We start from the raw sequence: 20283 nt of genomic DNA on the forward strand, positions 1-20283 counted from the left end.
CTTTTCACCAAATCAGAGGAGGAGAGGAGCACTGTTCTGAGGTGCTTTGTATCTTAAATATAGAGGGTTCGTAGTAATGAACATGACTTCTCTTCTTCCAAGTTTGACTTATGAACGACAATCTTAGATAAGCAGTATTCTTTTCTGTTGCACATTGACAGTGATTTTTGTTGGTTATTAGGTACCCTGGAACTCTGAATGCCTTATGGGCAGTCATACGGCATAACTGATCCTTAAGAAATTCTTGGTTTATAGTAAATGAGCTGTACCTCTTTAATTGCCAAACTTGTTCCTCAGAAGTTTATGGTAGAAGGAGATGTGGTAATCAGCATTATGCAGAAAGGATTTCTGAGCCAGTAAAATGCTGGCTTGAAACTTAAACAATTTGCTAAAACTGAAGTGAGTTACTCAGATCACTTGCTCTGAGCATAGGAATCTAATTGACCTTGAATTTGAATCATGGTTCTACCACTGGTATGCCATATATTTTTGGGAAAGTTCTTAATTTCTCTGGGCCTCAATTTCTTCACCTGTAAATTCTGGATAATACTTGATTCACAGGGTTATGAGTATAACTTCATGCATCTAAAGCACCTGCCTAACCCATTGCAAGCACTTACTCAGTGGTAGTTGCCATCATTACTATCACAGTACAGACAGGTAGGGAGGATTCGCAAGTCTCATGCTAAAAACTTGGAAAATTAGGGGTTGGGGGGATGGGTTAGCCTGGTGATGGGTATTAAAGAGGGCATGTTCTGCGTGGAGCACTGGGTATTATGCACAAACAATGAATCATGGAACACTACATTAAAAACTAATGATGTAATGTATGGTGATTAACAATAAAAAAAACTTGGAAAATTATTCAAGGCATTAATTACACAAAATTAAAATTATACAAGGGCATGTAATAATTATTCTACCCTAGTAGATTGGTACAGTTGCTTGAGCACCTAACTTTGTAATTCAGGTCCTAGGAATAACACAGCTCCCATATCCCTAAAAGTCTGTTTCCCTTACAGGTAGAGGCACTTCACCATTTGCCAATTTGCAGTGTCTTGCATACAGGTGGTTTTAGCTTAAGGACTGAGAGAGTAGACAGGATTCTGAGCATGTTAGACCACTAGTGACAAATAGTGGGAAAGCATCACTGTCTTTCAGCTGTTTAGCTCCAAGACAGTGTTTGTAATTATTTAGATATACTTACGAATAGTGTTGGTCTGAAAAGCAGCAGCAGAATTGAGACATGTCCACAGAGAAAGTGGTTACTTCACATTTTATTATCGTGAGGTCAATAAGTTATTCAAGTTAAGAACCTGCTGATCGAAGAGCACTTACTTGAACCTTTCATGTGTGAAAGCCAATGTAAAAATATCCACTTAGACTTTCTAAATTTATTTTTAGACATGTTAACAGTTGTGATTACTTATAGTCTACTTTCAGATACATTTATTCCAAGAAACTGTTTGAGGCTCACATTAACGTGATGTAGCCTTTTCTTTTTGAGCAGATCCTTTTTGCCTTTATCTTTATCTTTCTCTGCTTTCTGCCTCTCCTGGTATTTGTCCATGGTGAAGATAGTAAACAGCTTAAATTCCTTGTAATTAAGACGCTTTTGTTGGGGGAAAGAAAGAAAAATTATTTCAGGAAGGATTTGATACTTTGTTTCAGATGACAGCAGGATTGTAATCATTTCCCATTTAAAAACTTGGAAACTTGAAGAGGCTCAGTAATGAGGACATAATTATAGTCTGATTGTAGTCTAGGAGCTGGGAACAGAGAGTCTACTGTAGACTCTAAAGCAACCATGGGTCACTTTCTTACTTCTGCTGCATCCGGTCTAGACGCTTCAGGCTGGCACCTTCTACATAGTATGATCCATCTTTTTCAACCTTAGCTCCCACTTGCTTCCCCAACATAGACTTCCTCTCTTTTTTTTTTTTTTTTGATTAAAAAAAATTTTTTTTAAGTACGCTCTATGCCCAATGTGGGGCTTGAACTCACAACCCTGAGATTAATAAGAGTCCTGTGCTCCACCACCTGAGCCAGCCAGGTGCCCCATACACTTGCTCTTTAAATAGGCAGAATCCAGGGCGCCTGGGTGGCTCCATTGGCTGAGCGACTGCCTCAGGTTGCGGTCCCGGAGTCCTGGGATCAAGTCCTACATTGGGGTCCCGGCTCAGCGGGGAGCCTGCTTCTCCCTCTGACCCTCTCCCCTTTCGTGCTGTTTCTCTCTCTCAAATAAATGAATAATATGTTAATAGGGCGCCTGGGTGGCTCAGTCGGTTAAGTGTCTGCCTTCGGCTCAGGTCATGATCCCAGGGTCCTGGGATCGAGCCCCGCATCGGGCTCCCCGCTCGGCGGGAAGCCTGCTTCTCCCTCTCCCACTCCCCCTGCTTGTGTTCCGTCTCTCACTGTGTCTCACTCTGTCAAATAAATAAATAAAATCTTTAAAAAATAATAATAATAAATAGGCAGAATCCAGGGTCTTCACCAGAGTTGTTTTCTCTTAGGATTTTCTCATGTGTTCCCATCTAGACTTTCCTCCTTTCTATTTACTTAAATCTATAAACCCTTCTCCCCACGTCAACTCCTGCCATATTAATATATCTCCTTCTCTAAACTTCTAAACAAAATTTTCTTCTCTGAGCTTTTCTGTAATTTTGCATCCATCTCGTATGATATGATGCCTAGTCCTCTCTCTTCACAGGCCTGTAAATCTCCGGCTTTTTTGATCCCAGTGCCATGACGTGCTCAAGCAGGTTTTCCCCACCCTGTCTACAGTAGGGAGTAGGGCATTATCTCTGCCTTTGGACAGAGAGGCCGCCAGGTCACACTTAAGGAATCTGCACTTACACGGTCACCTGTGATGTCAAAGTCATGGTAGAGCTCTCTGAGGTCCTGTTTCTTGATATTGAAGAGAAAGTTGTACATGTGGAAGTTCTCTGCACCAATTCTCAGCTCCCCATCCAGGTCAAGCAGCTCAAAGACAGGCCGGGAATGGCGGAAGATAAATTGCTCTTCCAAGTGGTTCTTTTGAGAAAAATACATTATACAAGGAACAGTGTTGTTGGTGCTACTTTCTAAACTTGGGCTGCATGGGGCGCCTGGGTGGCTCAGTCGTTAAGCGTCTGCCTTCAGCTCAGGTCATGATCCCAGCGTCCTGGGATTGAGCCCCGCGTTGGGCTCCTTGCTCAGCGGGGAGCCTGCTTCTCCCTCTGCCTCTGCCTCTCCCCCTGCTTGTGCCCTCTCTCTCTGTCAAATGAATAGATCAAAATCTTTAAAAAAAATTAGTTTCTTAAAAAAAATTAATTGGGGTGCCTGGGTGGCTCACTTGTTAAGCATCTGCCTTCGGCTCAGGTCATAATCCCAGGGTCCTGGGATTGAGCTCTGCATCGGGCTCCCTGCTCAGTGGGAAGCCTGCTTCTCCCTCTCCCACTCCCTCTGCTTGTGTTCCCTCTCTCGCTGTGTCTCTTTGTCAAATAAATAAATAAAATCTTTAAAGAAAAAAAATAATTAAAAAAATAAATTTGGGCTGCATCAAGACTAGTATATTCATATTCATTTCCTAGAGAGCTAAAAGCAAAAGGCAAAATCCTAGAAGCTCAGGGTTGAAAGCCTTCTATGGTTAATGTATCAAGTCCTGCTTCAGCATCTGTATTTGAGGGGAACTGAAGCCACCTGTTGTGATCAATTCTGCTAGACAGAACCCTTGTCACTAGAACACATTTCCTTATATTCAGTGAGAATCTACCTGTGAAACATCATGGTAAGGTGATAAGATCCTGAAGACAGGTTTCCTTTCCAAGTGGGAAGTAGGTAAATACACAGTGGAAGTGTGCATAGGATCAGGTAGGAACCCAAAGAAGAAAGCTTCTCATCTCCATCCTCCATCCCCTTCAGAAAATTCTCTGAGAAAAGTGATCCCTGAGAGAGTGAGGCACTTGGGATTCCTGGTGGCTCTTTAAGAAGGGCAAGGAAGGGCATGCCAAGGAGGAAAGTGATGGGGTGAGATCAGCCAGAAAGAGGATGAGGGAGGGCTTAAGATGGGCAGCAGGGGGAGTGAGGCTGGGTGGCCTGCAGATTTCTAGGTTAGAGACAGATCGTTTAGGAGCCACAAGTAGTTCTCTCCCCATTTTTTTTCCTTCCTGTTTTGAGTGACAGGAAGACAACTCTGATGCAGTCTTAATTCATGGCTACCCTTAGGAAGATGGTGGCGGCAGCCACACTCTATCTCCTCTGCCCCAGATCCTGACTTGTTACTCGCCTGTTGTGCCAGCAGGATGCAGACCAACATGTAGAACTGGTCAAAACCGATCTCGCCCATAGCGTTCCAGTCCAGCATGTTAAACACAATCATGATCTGTGTCCGGTTCCAGCTGGTCACGTGGTGAAGAAAGTGATAGAACAGCACATCTGTTAGGGTGGGGGCGGGGGGCGAAGAGATGGATTATTCGGAGACCATTCCAGATGCTGAACAAGCAGGAGCCACATAAACGGCAGCCCTGCCGGAAGCTTGCTGAGCCGCAAAAGTCATGGTAACACTTGGTCTCTCGCTTCGTCACTATCCCTTCCACAATTCCTCAAACCAGCCATGTGACAAGGCCCTGGGCCCAGATCTGTGGAGGATGAGACGGTGGGTTGGGCTCGGTTAAGGACACAGAGGTGTGTCCTTAAGCAATAACGGGCTCAGAGTACTCCTCAGACATGGAAGAGCTGAGTTCTCACTGGGGACCTCGGACACTTTCTTGGAGAAGCTGAATCTCACCTGGGTCTTTCACTTGAGATCATGAAAACAGGAGAAATTTAAAAATCATTCCTATAAAAGTATCAGTATTCCTCATGCTTATGTGAAGCACATGCATTTGGTGACGGGGGAAAGGAGCAATCATGGAGCGCCTTAGGGGCTAGGTGCTTTAGCTGCCACATTTCACTGAACCCTGACACCCCTCCAGGGAAAGTGGTATCACACCCTTTTATACTAAGCCTCAGATAGTAACTGGTCTATTTCAGTGCTTCTATGACTGTAATGGGCATACCATTCACTTGAGAATCTTGTAAAAATACAGATTCTGATTCATGAAACCTGATGTTGGACTGAGTCTACATTTCTCACAAGCTCCTTGCGATGTTGCTGCTGCTGGCTGGTGGACCCCACTGGAAGTGGCAGAGCTGGAATTCAGATGTCCTTCGGACACAGTCTTTCCTTCCCTATGCCCCACTAGTTATGAACACGTGGGAACAACACATTATATGTAACAGTGACCTTTGTGTAGTTGCTTCTTGAGAAATGTTGCAGTGTGGGACTTAGTAGCTACTTAGCAAATACTGCTGGTTCTGGCCCACTCAAGGTTCCCAAGCCTTAAGTCACTGCCTCCTTGAAGGCAAAACTTAAGGCTGTGCCTTCACGCTCTCATGGCACTGCCCAGTCCCTTGGTGACCAGAAGACAGGAGCATGACTTTACCTCTTGGGCTTTGCATCATCGCAGTGATTTAGTTACTAGGGAGACCAGACTTCTCAGCAAACATTCTGGTGAGACTATGAGTGTGGGCTTTGGAGTCAGGAAGCCCTGGGTTTGTCCCAGCTTTTCTGTTTACAGCCGGGTGCCCTTACAGTTGCCTTATCTAGGTCTCTGCTATTGCAAAGATTTGGTGACATTGTGTGTGAATCTATATGTAAAGAGAAAAACTGAGGCATGAAATTGTGAGAAAACGAAGGTGTCTTTTATCATTTTGTAAAGATTGCATAAGCTCATAAAAATATTTACGGAAGGGATGCCTGGGGGACGCAGTCGGTTGAGTGTCCAACTCTTGATTTTGGCTCCGGTCGTGATCTCAGGGTCTCGTGATCAAGCCCCACGTCTGGCTCCATGCTCAGCGGGGAGTCTGCTTGAGAGTCTCTCTCTCCCTCTCCCTCTGCCCTTCCCTTGCTCCTTCTCTCCTTTCTCTCTCTCTCTCTCAAATAAATAAATCTTTAAAAAAGAATCTTTATGGAAGACACACCTTATTCACAAATGACACTTCCTTCAGATCACAATGAATGGATAGGATGCTTTATTTATGCCCAGTCCTTCAAAACAAAACAAATCCAAAAAAGCCTAAAGTATTTTAATTGATCTTCCATTAGTTTGTGCATTCAAAGGCAGGGTCAAGATGATCAACACTTTTTGGTTACTCTCAAGTACCAAAACTTAGAAGGGATCCTGCGGATCATTGATTCAAACCTCCCACTTGACAGATGAGAAATCTTGTTAGGAGGTCTTCAAGGGTTAATGCCTGAATGGGGCTCAGCCTCCAGGAATAATTATAATAATAACAAACACTTAGTAAGTTCTTACCATGTGCCAGGCATTGTGTTAACCATTTTCCACACATTATCTTATTTCATTCTTTTTTTTCCCCAACCATGAAGTGGGCTCTATTATGAGAAGCTTCATTTATGGATGAGGAAAATGACCCTTAAAGAGGATGATGACACACTCTCCGAATCACCAAAGGGCACCAGGGCACCCCCCGCCCCGAGCCTAGTGGCCTTCCCCTCCTCACTCAACTGCCCCCGGTCTCAAGTCTCCGTGGGTGATTTCTCTAGCTTCATTTAGAAGACAAAATACATATTTGTTAGTAAGGCAGTTTCTGGTTCTGCGAGTTTCCCTGCACATTAGTTAAAAGCCAGGTAACAACTCAGAGGAAGCCCTGCTGAACTCACTGACCGTTCAAGGTGTTGTTGTGGTGGACGTCAAGAAGGTGAAAATACTCTAGCAAGGCCTTCACGTTCCTCACGGATAACAGGCAATACAACTTGTCCAGGTAGAGGTACCACAGAAACGACCCTTGCTTCAGTTTCATCGTGGCGCTCATTAGGGTGAAGGCTCTGGTGACCTGGAACAGAAGAGAGTTCTGCCTTGGAACTAGAATGTTGGACACAGAGAGGCTCTGGTAGCCAAGGCCTCCCTAGGCAACAACATCATGGGACGTTGCCGGTAAGACACTGAAATTGCTTCCTCCCAGTCCTCTGGCCTTGCTGTTAGGATCTATTATTATTATTATTATTTTTAATTTAATCTACTGAGAGAGAGAGCATGCATGAGCAGGGGTAGGCCAGAGGGAGAGAGAGAATGTCAAGCAGACTCCCTGCCGAGCACAGGGCCCAATATGGGACTCCATCTCACCACACTGAGATCCTGAGCTCAGCTGAAATCAAGAGTCGGACGCTTAACCGACTGAGCCACTTAGGCGCCCCATCAGGATTTGTTGTCTTAAGTCTCTTGTTAACTTGATTATTCCCCTGCCACTAAAATGGAACCAGTTCCAAACTGAACTCACAGACCGTTTAGAAATGAATGTGAGAACGCTCTCTCCTTACACATGGAAACCTGTGCTATGTGGCCAAAGTGCTTCTCAGAGAAGTATTTATAACCTAAATGCATTTATTAGAAAATAAGAAAAATTGAAAAATATATGAAAAAGTACTAAAATAGCCTTTTTAACGTTATTACCTACCAATACTTTACCTAAAACTCAACATCATGCCTTAATGTCATTAAATATTCACTCAGCATTCAAATTTCCCTGATTGTTTCTTTAAATTTTTAATAGATTGTCAGGAAACCGAACAGATCTAAGTGTTACATTTAGACTGTTTTTTAATATCTTCAGTTTCCGCCTTTCTATCTTTCTTTTTCTTGCAGTTTATTTGTTGAATAATCCAGATTGTCATGTAGAGGAAAACATTCTGGTTTTTGCAGATTTTATCTCCAATGTGTTAACACGTCCCTCTGTCTCCCATATTTTCTATAAACTTGTAGTTAGATCTAGTGTGAAAGCAGGTTTTAGGAAAAGACCAATAAAAAACAGATAAAACTTTTGGCAAGTGTGATAAGGAGAAAGATTTTTAAAATTGAGAATGAGGAAGGAGACAATTAAACTGATAGGAAAGAGATTAAAATACGTATAAGAGTAACATACACAACTCTCTGGGTGCCTGGCTGGCTCAGTTGGCAGAGCATGTGACTCTCGATCTTGGGATTGTGGGTTTGGTCCCACATTGGGTGTAGAAATTACTTGAAAATAAAATCTTAAAAAAAAAAAGCTAAATTAGGTCTGTCCAATAAATATACCCTGTGAGCCACAGATATGAGTCACATATGTAATTTGAAATTTTCTAGTAGCCACATTTAAAAAAAAAGTGAAAAAGGGGGCACCTGGGTGATTCAGTCAGCCAAGTGTGGGACTCTTGATTTCAGCTCAGGTCTTGATCTCAGGGTCATGAGTTCAAGCCTGGTGTTGGGCTCCATAGAGTGGAGCCTACTTAAAGAAAAAAAGAAAAGAAAAAAGAAAGAAGTGAAATTATTATAATTTTTTAAGATTTTATCTATTTGTTTGTTTAGAGAACATGCACAGGGGGAGGGACAGAGGAGAGGCAGAGAATCCCAAACAGACTCCGAGCCCAGTGCAGAGCCCATCGAGTGGCTTGATCTTGAAATCTCATGACCTCGAGATCATGACCTGAGCTGAAACCAAGAGTAGGGTGCTCAACTGACTCAGCCATTCAGGCGCACCGGAGTGAAATTAATTTTGATAACATTTAACCCTGTGTCTGAAATGTTATCATTTCAATTTGTAATCAATATACTTTTAAAATTAGTTATTTTACAATTCTTTTTCTAGCTTCATTGAGATATAATTGACACACATTATATAAGTTTAAAATGTACAACATGCAGGGTGCCTGGCTGGCTCAGTCGGTAAAGTGCATGATTCTTGATCTTAGGGTTGTGAGTTCCAGTCCCACGTTGGACATACAGTTTACTTAAAAAAAAAAAGTGTACAGCATGCTTTATTATTCTTCTAGAGAATCGTAAAGAGAGGAAACTCTCCAACTCATTTTATGTGTCTAACATAATCTTGATATCAACACATGGCGAGATCAGTATAAGACAGGCAAGTTACAAATCTCACTTGTGAACATAAATGCAATAATTCTAAACAAAACATTAGCAAACTAAATCCATACACACAAAAAACTGTGAAAAATAACACCCATAAGGGAATTCTTCAGGCAAAGAAAAACAAGCCCATACAGAGATTCAGGAAGGAAAGAAGAGCACCAGAAATTGAAAATGTGTGAGTAAACCTAAATGAGTATTAACTGTATACAACACTAAAAATAATGTCATATGAGGAACTTAGGTGCAGGTGCCCTCAGAACTCACCAGGAGCCACAAAGGGGAAAGATCCACTGGTGCTGAGGGGAGGGAGAACACTTATCCTATTTAAGGGCGTTTTCCCAGTGTAGCAGTTAGAGTGAGTGCTGCTGGCTACTGTAACAACTCCCAGAATGTCAGAACTCTCTTTTCCAATGCCATGGTAATTGGTAACACTCAAGATGCTGGTGCTCTGTCAGCCTAAGTCCCTGAGTAACTACACAAAAAGACAAAAGATCTTTCCTGTCCTTGTCCTAGCGTAGGAGCCAGAGATCTTTACCTGGGCCCTGGGAGGGAGGGCTTTTGTTCCCCTCTCCCAACAGCACAACGCTTCTGCTTTGAAGGCAGTTGGTTTTGCTACTTCCCCGGGGAAGTAGTTGAGGTCTTATATTCATCTCCTGGCGGCCATCAACCACCTCCTTTACTCCTGCCTCAGCAAGAAGTGGCTCTCTTCCGTCTGCTGCCCTGCCCCCAATTTCTCTCACCTGTGGGAAGGAGCTTATGAGGGCGTGGGACCACCCCTTGTGCCCGGGAACTCCAGCTATTCCACACCAACATGGTAGCCCACATTTTGCCTTTCATCCTTTGCCAAAACCTTAGTTGCTTTTCTTTCCACCACTTGTATGGTGGCCGCCATTTTCAGCCACCTTCTGCCAAAGTGACCTGTGTTGTGCCCTATCTGTCCTTGGCAGGAGCGTGTTCCTTTTTAGAACTCAGGTCACTTGGTTGCCTTGGGACCTCAGTTCCCTGAGATTCTCAAGAAAAGTTATAATTTTGTAGATCATCCATACATTTTAATGTGACATTCTTTGTAGCTTACTAAACAGTAAGAAATCGATCTTTGTTGTAAACTACCAAGACGTTGGGGGTTTTGTTTTTACTGTAGCATAACCTAAACTATCCAGACTGATCCAGTGGTTTTTATATGCATTTCCCCGATGACTGATGACATTGAGCATCTTTACATGTGCATATTTACCATCTATATACGTTCTCTATTCTGTTTCAAACCTTGACACAGATATTGATGTGAGGACAGACATTTCCTGTCTTAGATCTAGAAAGCACTTCCCCAAGGAGCCATAGACTCATTTCATGGAAAATTATATTTGGAGACCACATCTGGGCTCAGCTTAGCTTTTTAGCCTGTGAGCCTATTGGCTTTCTCTTGTATTTTGTGTCTTCCTTCCCTAAGCTCTGTAGTTTAGGATTTGGGCAAATGTCTTCAGGGCAAAAGCCAGTATGCATGTACTTACAAGAATGGCTAGATTTAATGATGATCATGTGTTTGGAGTAAAATCACTTGTGGGAATGTAAAGTGATAACAACCACTGTGTAAAATACTTGGATAGTTTCTTTTTCTTTTAAAGATTTTATTTATTTAGTTATTTGAGAGAGAGAGAGCTTGCACGAGTGGGGGTGGGGGCAGAAGGAGAAACAGACTTCCCACTGAGCAGTGAGCCCAATGTGGGGCTTGATCCCAGGACCCTGGGATCATGACCTGAGCAGAAGGCAGACACTTACTGACTGAGCCACCCAGGCACCCCTTAGATAGTTTCTTATAAAGTTAATCATATACTTAGTATAGGACCAACAATTGCTCTCTTAGGGGCACCCAAGAAAAATGAAAATGTATGTCTATGCAAGGACTTATACACAAATGTTCTTGGCAGCTTTATTCCTAATAACTGAAGACTGGAAACATTTCAAACGTCCATTAACAGCTGAATGGAATCACATATTATGGTATAGCCATACAGTGAACACTATTCAGTAATCAAAAGAATGGACCACGAATATATGCAACAACATGCTGAATCTCAACAAACATTATGCTGAATGAAAAGAAGCCAGATTTAAAAGAGCACATACTGTGGTACCTGGGTGGCTCAGTTAGTTAGGCATCTGCCTTCGGCTCAGGTCATTGTCCCAGGGTCCTGGGATCGAGCTCCTCATCGGGCTCCCTGCTCAGAGGGGAGCCTGCTTCTCCCTCTCCCTCTACCTGCCGCTCCCCCTGCTTTTGCTCTTTCTGTCAAATAAATAAAATCTTTAAAAAAATAAAAAATAAAAGAGCACATACTGTATGATTCCACTTATATGGTAAAATACTGTATGATTCCACTTATATGGTAAATTAAGAAAGACAATTCCAATATATGGTGGCAGAAAACAGATGAGTGGTTGCTTGGGGTGAGGAGTGTCAATGGGGGATTGACTTGTGAAGCAGCAGAAGGAAGTTTCTCAGATGTTGGAAAAATTCTATACCTGGACTATGGTGATGGTTAGATGGGTATCTACATTTGTCAAAACTCACTGAACTGTATTGCTTTCACTGGGTGCATTTTTACTGAACGTAAATTAAGTCTCAAAGTAATTGAGTTGATTTTTAAAACTTACAAAAATAAAACAAAAATAGTTCTATTAAATCAGTATTAAGCATTTTTGTTCACCAGAAGACACTGTTTGCAAAGTTAACAGATGGATGATAAATCAGAAAGATATTTGCAATGTCTAAACCCAATAAGAAACTGCAATTAGGGGCGCCTGGGTGGCTCAGGTGGTTAAGCGACTGCCTTCAGCTCAGGTCATGATCCTGAAGTCCCAGGATCAAGTCCCACATCAGGCTCCTTGCTCAGCAGGCAGTCTGCTTCTCCCTCTGACCCTCTCCCTATTCATGCGCTCTCTCTCTCAAATAAATAAATAAAATCTTTTAAAAAATAAATTAAAAGAAACTGCAATCAAGGGATGCCTGGGTGGCTCAGTTGGTTAAGTGTCTGCCTTCAGCTCAGGTCACGATCCTAGAGTCCTGGGATCAAGTCCTATGTCTGGCTCCTTGCTCAGCAGGGAACCTGCTCCTCCCTCTGCCTGATACTCTCCCTGCTTGTGCTCTCTCTCTCTGGCAAATAAATAAATAAAATCTGAAAAAAAAAACCCTGCAATCAGAAAGTGAGACAGGAGAGGCACCTGGCTGGCTCAATTTGTGGAGCATGTAACTCTTGATCTTGGGGTTGTGAATTTGAGTTCCACATTGGGTGTAGAGATTACTTAAAAGTAAAATCTTTAAAAAAAAAAGTTCAGAAATAATAGTAGTAAAACCAACAAATCATTTATGTAGTGGTTAGAAAAGTTTATGGTATACACACCAAGAAGACGTTTTGCAGACCAAGAACACTCAAACCAAAACCTGGAATGAGGCTCAGGAGTATGTTGTTATGAAACAGTTTATATAGTGAGAAAGCAGTGACTGTCTATTTCTCACAGTGGTTGGTTATCAGAATTTTCTTAAATGATAAGGAACTGGTTAGTGGTTACCTTATATCAACCTTGGGAAACAGTTCAAGTTTTGCTCGTGATTTCCAGAGGCATATGCAAGAAATGACCCAGGTCAAGTTAGTCTTGCAAAATAAGCTAAATTAAGCTTTGTTTGTATGACTAAAATGGTTTTGTCTGCTTGGGGAATTTTCAAGCCTGGTCTGCATTTGTTTTTTATTTTAACAGTATCTTGATTTTAAAACCAGATAAAGACAGTACAAAGTATGGGCCCATTTGACTTGTGAACAGATATGAAAATCCTAAGTGTAAGATTTGCCAGGCAAAATATTTACTTTCCAGGAATGCAAGAATATTTTAATCAGTGAAATTCACCATGTTTTTAGGCTAGAGGAGAAAAATCATATGATTAATATTATGATTAACTTATATGATAAATGAATAAAAATATTTTATGAAGTTCTGCTTTATAGTAGATGATATAACAATGATATGATAGGATATGATAAACAGTTATTAGCAAATTAGGAATATCAGGAAACTTCTTTCTGTGTACAGATCATTTGCCACCATCCTTTCATAAACATCATACCTAGAGGAGAAACTTTAAACCCTTTCCCATTAAATGTTGGACCAAGACAAGAATTTCCATTTTCACTGTTGCTATTTAACATATAGCTAGAGATTCTAGCCAATGCCATAGGAAAGGAAAAGAAATAAGAACTGTAAGGACTGTTAGTAGAAGTTCTACAAAGCCTCGTGACATCTCTCAAGTTAGGGGTGTTCTCCTGTCCCTCAAGCAGAGCAGGCTGGAAGTGCTACCTTAGGGAGCAGGCTTGGCCAAGGACGGATGGGACCTGGAGGAAAAATTCCCATTTCCTTGCGTCTCAGGTGGGTTGACTCTGACGTGTGTTGTACCCTGACCCCCAGAATTCCCCACTAGGATTTAGCCCCAGGTGGCCTCAGCAGTTATCAGCTCAAAGTGCATCCTTTACTGGCTTCATGCCTCCTACTTCCTATTAGTGCTCCTGGCATCACCTCCCAAATAAAGTACTTGCACTCAAATCCTGATCCTTCCCTCTGGGGGAATCCAACCTAAGAATGCTTTTTCTGTGACTATTGTGACTGTGATTTTCTTCTTTCCTTGGTCAATGCAATGTCTTACATTGGTTGCTTTTCTGATGTAAAACCATTCTTTTACTCCTGAGTAAACCTTTCTTGGTCCTGATGTTTTTATTCACCTCTGGTTTCTTGTTGCTAGTATTTTATTTTTCTCTCATTTAATTCATAAGTGAAATTAGTCTATAATTTTATTTTACTGTCTTTATCTAGTTGCAGTAAATCTCATCTCATAAAATGAGTAGAATTCCTGATGTCTTTCAGTAGGAGAAGACTTTTGATTCTTGATTCATTTCTTTATTGGTTATTAGTTTATTTAGGCTTTTGTTTTTATTAAAATTATGTATCCATGTATCATTTATATATTATTTATTTATATCATTTATATTTTCTTGCAAATGATTACCCATTTCATGTAGATTAAAATTTATTCATATTGGGGTGCCTGGTTGATTCAGTTGGTACAGAATGTGACTCTTGATCTTGAGGTTATGAGTTCAAGCCCCATGTTGGATGGAGAGATTACTTAAAATTTATTTTTATTTATTTATTTATTTAAAGATTTTATTTATTTATTTGAGTGAGAGAGAATGAGAGATAGAGAGCATGAGAGGGAAGAGGTCAGAGGGAGAAGCAGACTCCCCACTGAGTGGGGAGCCCGATGGCAGGACTCGATCCCGGGACTCCAGGATCATGACCTGAGCCGAAGGCAGTCGCCCAACCAACCGAGCCACCCAGGCGCCCCAAGATTACTTAAAATTTAAAAAAAAATGTATTCACGTAGGGTGCCTGGGTGGCTCAGTTGGTTAAGTGACTGCCTTCGGCTCAGGTCATGATCCTGGAGTCCTGGGATCGAGTCCCACGTCGGGCTCCCCACTCAGCGGGGAGTCTGCTTCTCCCTCTGACCCTCCCCACTCTCATGTGCTCTCTGTCTCTCTCATTCTCTCTCTTTCAAATAAATAAATAAATCTTAAAAAAATGTATTTACGTAAATTTGTTTAAAATATTTTGTGATTTAAAAATCTTTATAATACAGTATATCCCTCTTTTCATTGTCTCTGGTGAATATTTTTCCTTTCTCTCTTTTTAATTTTTTTTTCTTTGACCAGTCTTGTTGTCTACTAGCTATTTCTGAGATGGAGCTTTAGATTTGTTGAACCTCTCTGATTTCTTACAACTTTACTGAAGTATAGTTTATATATCATAAAATTCACCCATTTCAAGTATATAATTCAGTGATTTTCAGAAAATTTACTGAGTTGTGAAATCATCACCATAATCTAATTTTAGAACATTTTCATCAGGGACACCTGGGTGGCATAGTAGGTTAAACTTCTGACTCTTAGTTTTGGCTCAGGGTCATAAGATTGGAGCCCCATGATGGGCTTTGTGCTGAGCACAGAGTCGGCTTGCGTTTCTCTCTCCCTCTGCCCCTACCCCCTGCATGCTCTCTAATAATTTAATAAAGCTGTATCTATATAAAGAACATTTTCATCACCCTAGTAAGATTCCTCATGTCTATTCACAGTTAATTCCCATTTTACACCCCAGGCAACCATTAATTTACTTTCTGTCTCTATGGATTTGCCTTTTCTAGATATTTCATGAAAATGGAATCATAAAGTATGTGGTCTTTTGTCTCTTCTAGACATTTCATATCAGTGAAATCGTATAACACATAGTCTTTTGTGTCTGGTTTCTTTCACTTAATGTTTTTGAGTGAACCTCTCCATTTTTGTTTTTTGTTTCATTTTTTTTCTGGAGGGATCACAGAGCCAGTCACAGAGCCCTGAGTGGCTTGGCACAGGCTTGGGGATGAGCTCCGTCCCCTCAAACTTACAGTTTCTGTGAAGTCACAGCCTCTGCCTCCCAGTGGGAAAGCCTTTCCCTTTGTTACCCCACCTCTTCACAGAGTTGGTCAAACCGACCAAAACTATTGAAAAGACCTGCCTTTCAGCTAGTTGGGGGAGGTTTTAAACATGGGCTTACTCAGTGAGAGTTTTCCTTCTTTTAGTGATAAAGACCCTCTACAATTCTAATTGCTCAGTAAGGTGTGGGACCTTTCAAACCTCTTGGCAGCCTTTACTCAGGGCACCCTTTGTGCAGAACACCACCAGCATCCCAGGCTTCTGTAACATTTCGAATTTGCACACTGCTCAGGAAGGGCTGAAAACATCTCAACATTGACATTCTCCATAAGGGTGGAGATTCCTGGAGTGTGACATTTGCTGACATTCCATTTGATTATTAGGTAGAGTAACCATAATAACCTTTGCAGGCTGCGCACCCCTCAGCATGCTCTACTTGGAAATGTAACCTAAAAAATAAAACAGCCAGTTATTTTACCAGCAAAATGGGTTTATACGAGAATAAAAGAAAGTTGCAATTCAGGACAAGCAAGCCAAGGAAAAACCATAGACAAGTCCAACAAACAAAGGAGAGGAACTTTATTTTATGGAGAAAGAGGAAGTTGGAAGGAATTGTTTTGAAGGAAACCTTACTGGAGAAAAGCAAGAGTTCAGGGTGATAATGGTTTTCCATTGGCCGAGTTACCAGAGTAGTGGATTTCTTCCCCGAGTTGCAACGGGCATCTTTCCCTGTTGGTTCCTGTAACTGATCATGTTCCTGTTGAGTATTCTTACGCTGGAGTCCGCAATTGACAATTTTCCTGTAATTGACATCAAGTGCTCCCGACTCCCCTTTCCAGCTCTGAACTCCACTTTAGTGAGGTTTCCTTTTATCAATTTTCACAGAACCACTTTGTAGATTTAGATAAAAATATAATTGTCCTATAGACAGTGAACAGTTGCTGCTACAGGAGCAGTGGAGCAAATCAAATAGCCAGGATCAAGGATTCACTGCTGTCTGTAATGAGCTCAGTTTTTTAAAATTGGGAAATTAAGGCTCAGAAAGTTTTTACTAAATATGCAAACATATCTTAAGATCCATCATGAAGCATGTGATTAAAAAGTGCCCAAGGAGCTCTTTCTCCCGGCCCTCTCATGCTGGCCAGTTTGTGGATCCTGGTGCGGGAGAGCCCCTGGGAAGCAGGAAACTAGCCGGGAAGCCCCGGCCTCCGGGGACTGGCGGCGGCCGCAAGGGGCGCAGCATTTCGTGCACTAGGAGGCAGCACCACGCCGAGGAAACCACACGGGATCCTCCAGCAGGATGTGCAGCCTGGGGCTGGCTGGAGCCTTTGCCCGCTGGGCGTCCCCTACCTGAAAAGTAGGCGCGAGCAAAGCAGGCTTGCGGGGTAGTGGCGGGGCATATTCGGTAATTAAAGCCCTTCACCTCCTTGGCCTTTGGGCGACCATCAGTGGGCGTTCGCGAAAGCCAGTCGGCTTCCCCTCTCGCTCCCACAAACCTTTAGCGAGCCACGCGGCGCGGCCGGCCTCGCAGACCCGGGCGGGTGCCGCCGAGGGATGCTCTAAGCTCTCTTAAAAGCCCTGCCGTGGCTCGCGGAGGCGCGGCGCGCGGGGAACTACAGTTTCCAGAGTGCCCTGCGGCAACGGGCGGAGCCGAGGAGCGCCCGCAGCCAATTAAGGGGTCTCCGGGCGCTGCCGGGGAGCGGCAGGTGGAGCCGGGCCGTGGATGGGCGCGGGGCCAGGTCCCGTGAACGCGTCCCGGGGCTCGCTCGCTGGGCGGGAGTGCGGCGCGAGCGTCGCGGCCAGGCGGGAGGCGGCCCCGGGGACTGGACCGAGCGGGGGCGGGGACCGCTCGCCGCCTGCGCGGTTCCGGGTGTTCCCGCCGCGCGCAGCCCGGGGCGCACTTGACCGGGGTCGGGCTGCGGGGAAGGGCGGGTCTGGGGAGAACCCCAGAGCGCCAAGGCGTCCTCCAGCCCCTCCTCCTCGCGGCCGCCGGAGCCACAGCCCGAGCCGGAGCCGGCGCCACCTCGCTCCCCGGCTCGCGCGCCTCCAGCCATGGCTTTCGCCAATTTCCGCCGCATCCTGCGCCTGTCTACCTTCGAGAAGAGAAAGTCCCGCGAATATGAGCACGTCCGCCGGGACGTGGACCCCAACGAGGTGTGGGAGATCGTGGGCGAGCTGGGCGACGGCGCCTTCGGAAAGGTTTACAAGGTAAGGGCGCTGGGGGTGAGTGGCTCCGGGCGCGTGGAGCAGCTCCGGAAGGAAGGGGCGCCGGCCCCGATCAGCCCTGGCCAACGGCTCGGGAGGGCGCAGAGGGGCTGCGGGTCTTGAACTCGGGGTCCCGCGCTCCGCCCTGGGGACCCTCACGCGGCTCGGCTGGTCCCTGCGTGCTGGGCACCCCCTCTCGGCACAGCCGCCGCCCCCAGCTCCGTTTCTGAGTACTTCCTGTGTGTCCGGCACCGCGCTCGGCGCCGCAGGGGGAGACAAAGGGGAGCTTATAGGACCTTGGCATCCGAGACGACGCATCCGCCGTAAAACTGATTCTTAGGCATACTTTTTTAAGACAGGCCATACAGATGCTGTGAGCATGCCGAGGCGTGGAGACAGAGAATCTCGGCCGAGTCTGGAAGGGATCGGTGGAGTTGGGGACACACCTGAAAATGAGCCAGAGCCAGGAAAAGGGGTGGCTCTAAAGTGAGGGGTTAGGCTTGGAAAGGTGGGCTCGGAGTGGGTAGCAGCAAGGGGAGGTCAGGGCCCTGGGAATATTGCGCTGCGGGGATCGGATTTGATTGTGTGTGTGTTTGAGTCACAGCCGGGGAGCCTTCCAGTGCTCAGTCACCTTTCCCTGCAGGAATAAGGGGGCAGAGGGCTTTTGTGGAGGCATGGGTGGGGCAGAGCTGATTAATTCTAGACACGTTTGCAGCAGGTCATTGTCTGGTTCCTGCTCCTGTGAACCAGTGCTGAGTTGTACTGGGGACGCAAACACACAGAGCTCAACGCCACTCTTTCCTCCTCTCCCTCAGGCAACATTTACTGAGCGAAGGGCCCAGTGTTACTTTGCTGTGTAACTCCAGGAGGGATTTTCCTTCCTAAGACACGGGCACCCTCCTTGGGGCTCCCGTAGCTTGTACAGATTGTGGTGGACCACAAAGGAGGCTTCTCTTGGCCCACCTGGTCAGGACTTGCTCTCCGCCTTGCAAGGGGTCCAGAGCCAATTACGCAAGTGTGGTCCCTGGAGGATCAGCGTTAGCGTCACCAGGGAGCGCCTTAGAAATGCAGAATGGCAGGTCCACCCCAGCCTCCTAGGTTAGAGCCTGCCTTTTAACAAGATGCTCAGGTGATGGCTAGGCACAGAACTTTTGAGAAGTGCTGCTCCTAGAGGCAGTTTCGAGGCCAACCAGGCCCATCTCGGTGCCTGTTTGTTACCTTACCACCTCCCCTCGAGCCTGCACTTCCTGTTACAGGGTGGAACCCCCGCTGGAGCAGAGGTCCTGTGGTTGGAGAAGCAGGCCTCTGTATCTCTCACACCTGCGCCTTTCGGGCTGCCTTGATTTGCTGCCCTTTTCTTCTTGAGGGCTCTGCATGTGTCTGAGGACAGGCGGCACATCTTTCTTTATCCTTCTCAAGGTGGCATCTTCCTCCTAGCAGCCCTAGGAGACTGTCCTCAGGCTTGCTGCGCTCCCCTTGGACACGCGGCCAGGGTCCTTGCCTTCTCCAGACAGACCCTGTCCTTCCATATGTGCCCTGGCCATCATGAGGGCAGCTGGACCCTTAGTCAGCTTGCTACATCCTCTTTCCTCCAGAAGGTTCAGTTGGTGTTTTTAGTGCATATTGTTGGCTCGCACTAATATTTTTTCTCTGATAGGGGCTGGCTTTCACTTGCAGTCTTGTCTTCTCTCCCAGTGTATCCTGGCTCCAAATGGTTCATTTTCTTTATTTCTTTTTTAAAGATTTTATTTATTTATTTTAGAGAGTGAGAGAGAGCTTGGGACCATTGGCGGTGGGGGGGGGCGGGGTGGGGGCTTGGCAGAGGGGGAGGGAGAGAATCTCAAGGAGACTCTGTGCTGAGGACAGAGCCCGAGCAAGGCTGAATCTCGCAACCCTGAGATCATAACCTGAGCTGAAATCAAGAGTCGGTCACTCAAAACACTGAGCCACCCAGGTGCCCCTCATTTTCTTTTAAGCCTAAATGCAGAACTTTACTTTTATGCTGGTAAGATTTCCCCTTGTCAGTTTTGCTTGTCATTTCCGCCTGCTCTAGCCCTGTAAAACTCCCCTGCTACTCTGGAAGTTTCATACAAAGGAGCGTATCTGATTCACAAGTTATTTTGTCCCCTGGTTGTCCAGGGCAAGTGGACCCTTTTTAAGTGAATCTAGTTCCCAAAGCTGTGAGCTGGCTGCACCACAGCTCCCTCCCCACCACCTCGGAACCCACGATTTTCTCATAATTAAGACAAGAGGGAGCTAGAGCAAGAGAACTGTGCGATGGCTGATACACCTGAACGATATATTACATCACCTGTCTGGCCTTGGGGTGTAACCCGCTCATCCAACTCAACCTCATGTTATATGTGGGGGTACGGGGGCCCCTGGAGAAGAAGGGATTGGAACCCAAGGCTCTGAGCTTCAGTTTAACACTTTCCTTAGTTGCCCACTATGGAAGACCCACCCTGGATTGAAGATCCCTGTCACACATGCCGCCTCCTCTGAAGAGCTTCTTGCTCAGCCCCTTAAAGTTGAATCCGGTAATACTTTCCACTTCATTGTCCCCTGGCATGGCCACCAGGGCAGCAAAGGCCAGAAGTTCCATCTAGATTTTATGGCTG

General features: G+C 44.8%; 2 protein-coding genes across 4 annotated transcripts in view; one reads left to right on the top strand and one right to left on the bottom strand.

The window, feature by feature from the left end:
- Positions 1-1267: 1267 nt before the first annotated feature.
- EFCAB9 (EF-hand calcium binding domain 9) lies at positions 1268-15733 on the bottom strand. 3 transcript variants are annotated; one of them, XM_027606726.1, is made up of 5 exons: positions 15662-15713; positions 6711-6879; positions 4268-4416; positions 2857-3033; positions 1268-1612 (listed from the first exon to the last, which is right to left on the bottom strand). In XM_027606726.1, exons 1-5 carry the CDS (start codon positions 15710-15712, stop codon positions 1427-1429), a joined length of 732 nt encoding a protein of 243 aa, XP_027462527.1. In that variant the 5' UTR covers position 15713; the 3' UTR covers positions 1268-1426. The 3 variants fall into 3 exon arrangements, with proteins under 3 accessions (XP_027462527.1, XP_027462528.1, XP_027462529.1); XM_027606727.1 differs by having other exon boundaries at positions 1380-1612; positions 15653-15733; XM_027606728.1 differs by lacking the exon at positions 15662-15713 and adding an exon at positions 9689-9817 and having other exon boundaries at positions 1380-1612.
- Positions 15734-17148: 1415 nt separating this feature from the next.
- STK10 (serine/threonine kinase 10) overlaps positions 17149-20283 on the top strand; it is a 117734-nt gene continuing 114599 nt past the window's right edge. The window contains exon 1 of the mRNA XM_027605305.2: positions 17149-17668. Coding sequence (XP_027461106.1) covers positions 17513-17668 — 156 coding nt within the window. The 5' untranslated portion in view covers positions 17149-17512. The remainder of the gene's footprint in view (positions 17669-20283) is intronic.

Source organism: Zalophus californianus, chromosome 5 (assembly GCF_009762305.2).
Source record: "Zalophus californianus isolate mZalCal1 chromosome 5, mZalCal1.pri.v2, whole genome shotgun sequence".
In the NCBI taxonomy this organism is placed as follows: domain Eukaryota; kingdom Metazoa; phylum Chordata; class Mammalia; order Carnivora; family Otariidae; genus Zalophus; species Zalophus californianus.

Excerpts from the sequence above, each read along its gene's own strand:
- EFCAB9 (XM_027606726.1), bottom strand. The coding sequence starts at position 15,712 with ATGCTGGTGGTGTTCTGCACAAAGGGTGCCCTGAGTAAAGGCTGCCAA. Across the intron at positions 3,034-4,267 it reads GCATCCTGCTGGCACAACAG|AACCACTTGGAAGAGCAATT; the intron begins GCGAGTAACAAG and ends TTTTCTCAAAAG. Across the intron at positions 1,613-2,856 it reads TTGACATCACAGGTGACCGT|CGTCTTAATTACAAGGAATT; the intron begins GTAAGTGCAGAT and ends CCCCAACAAAAG.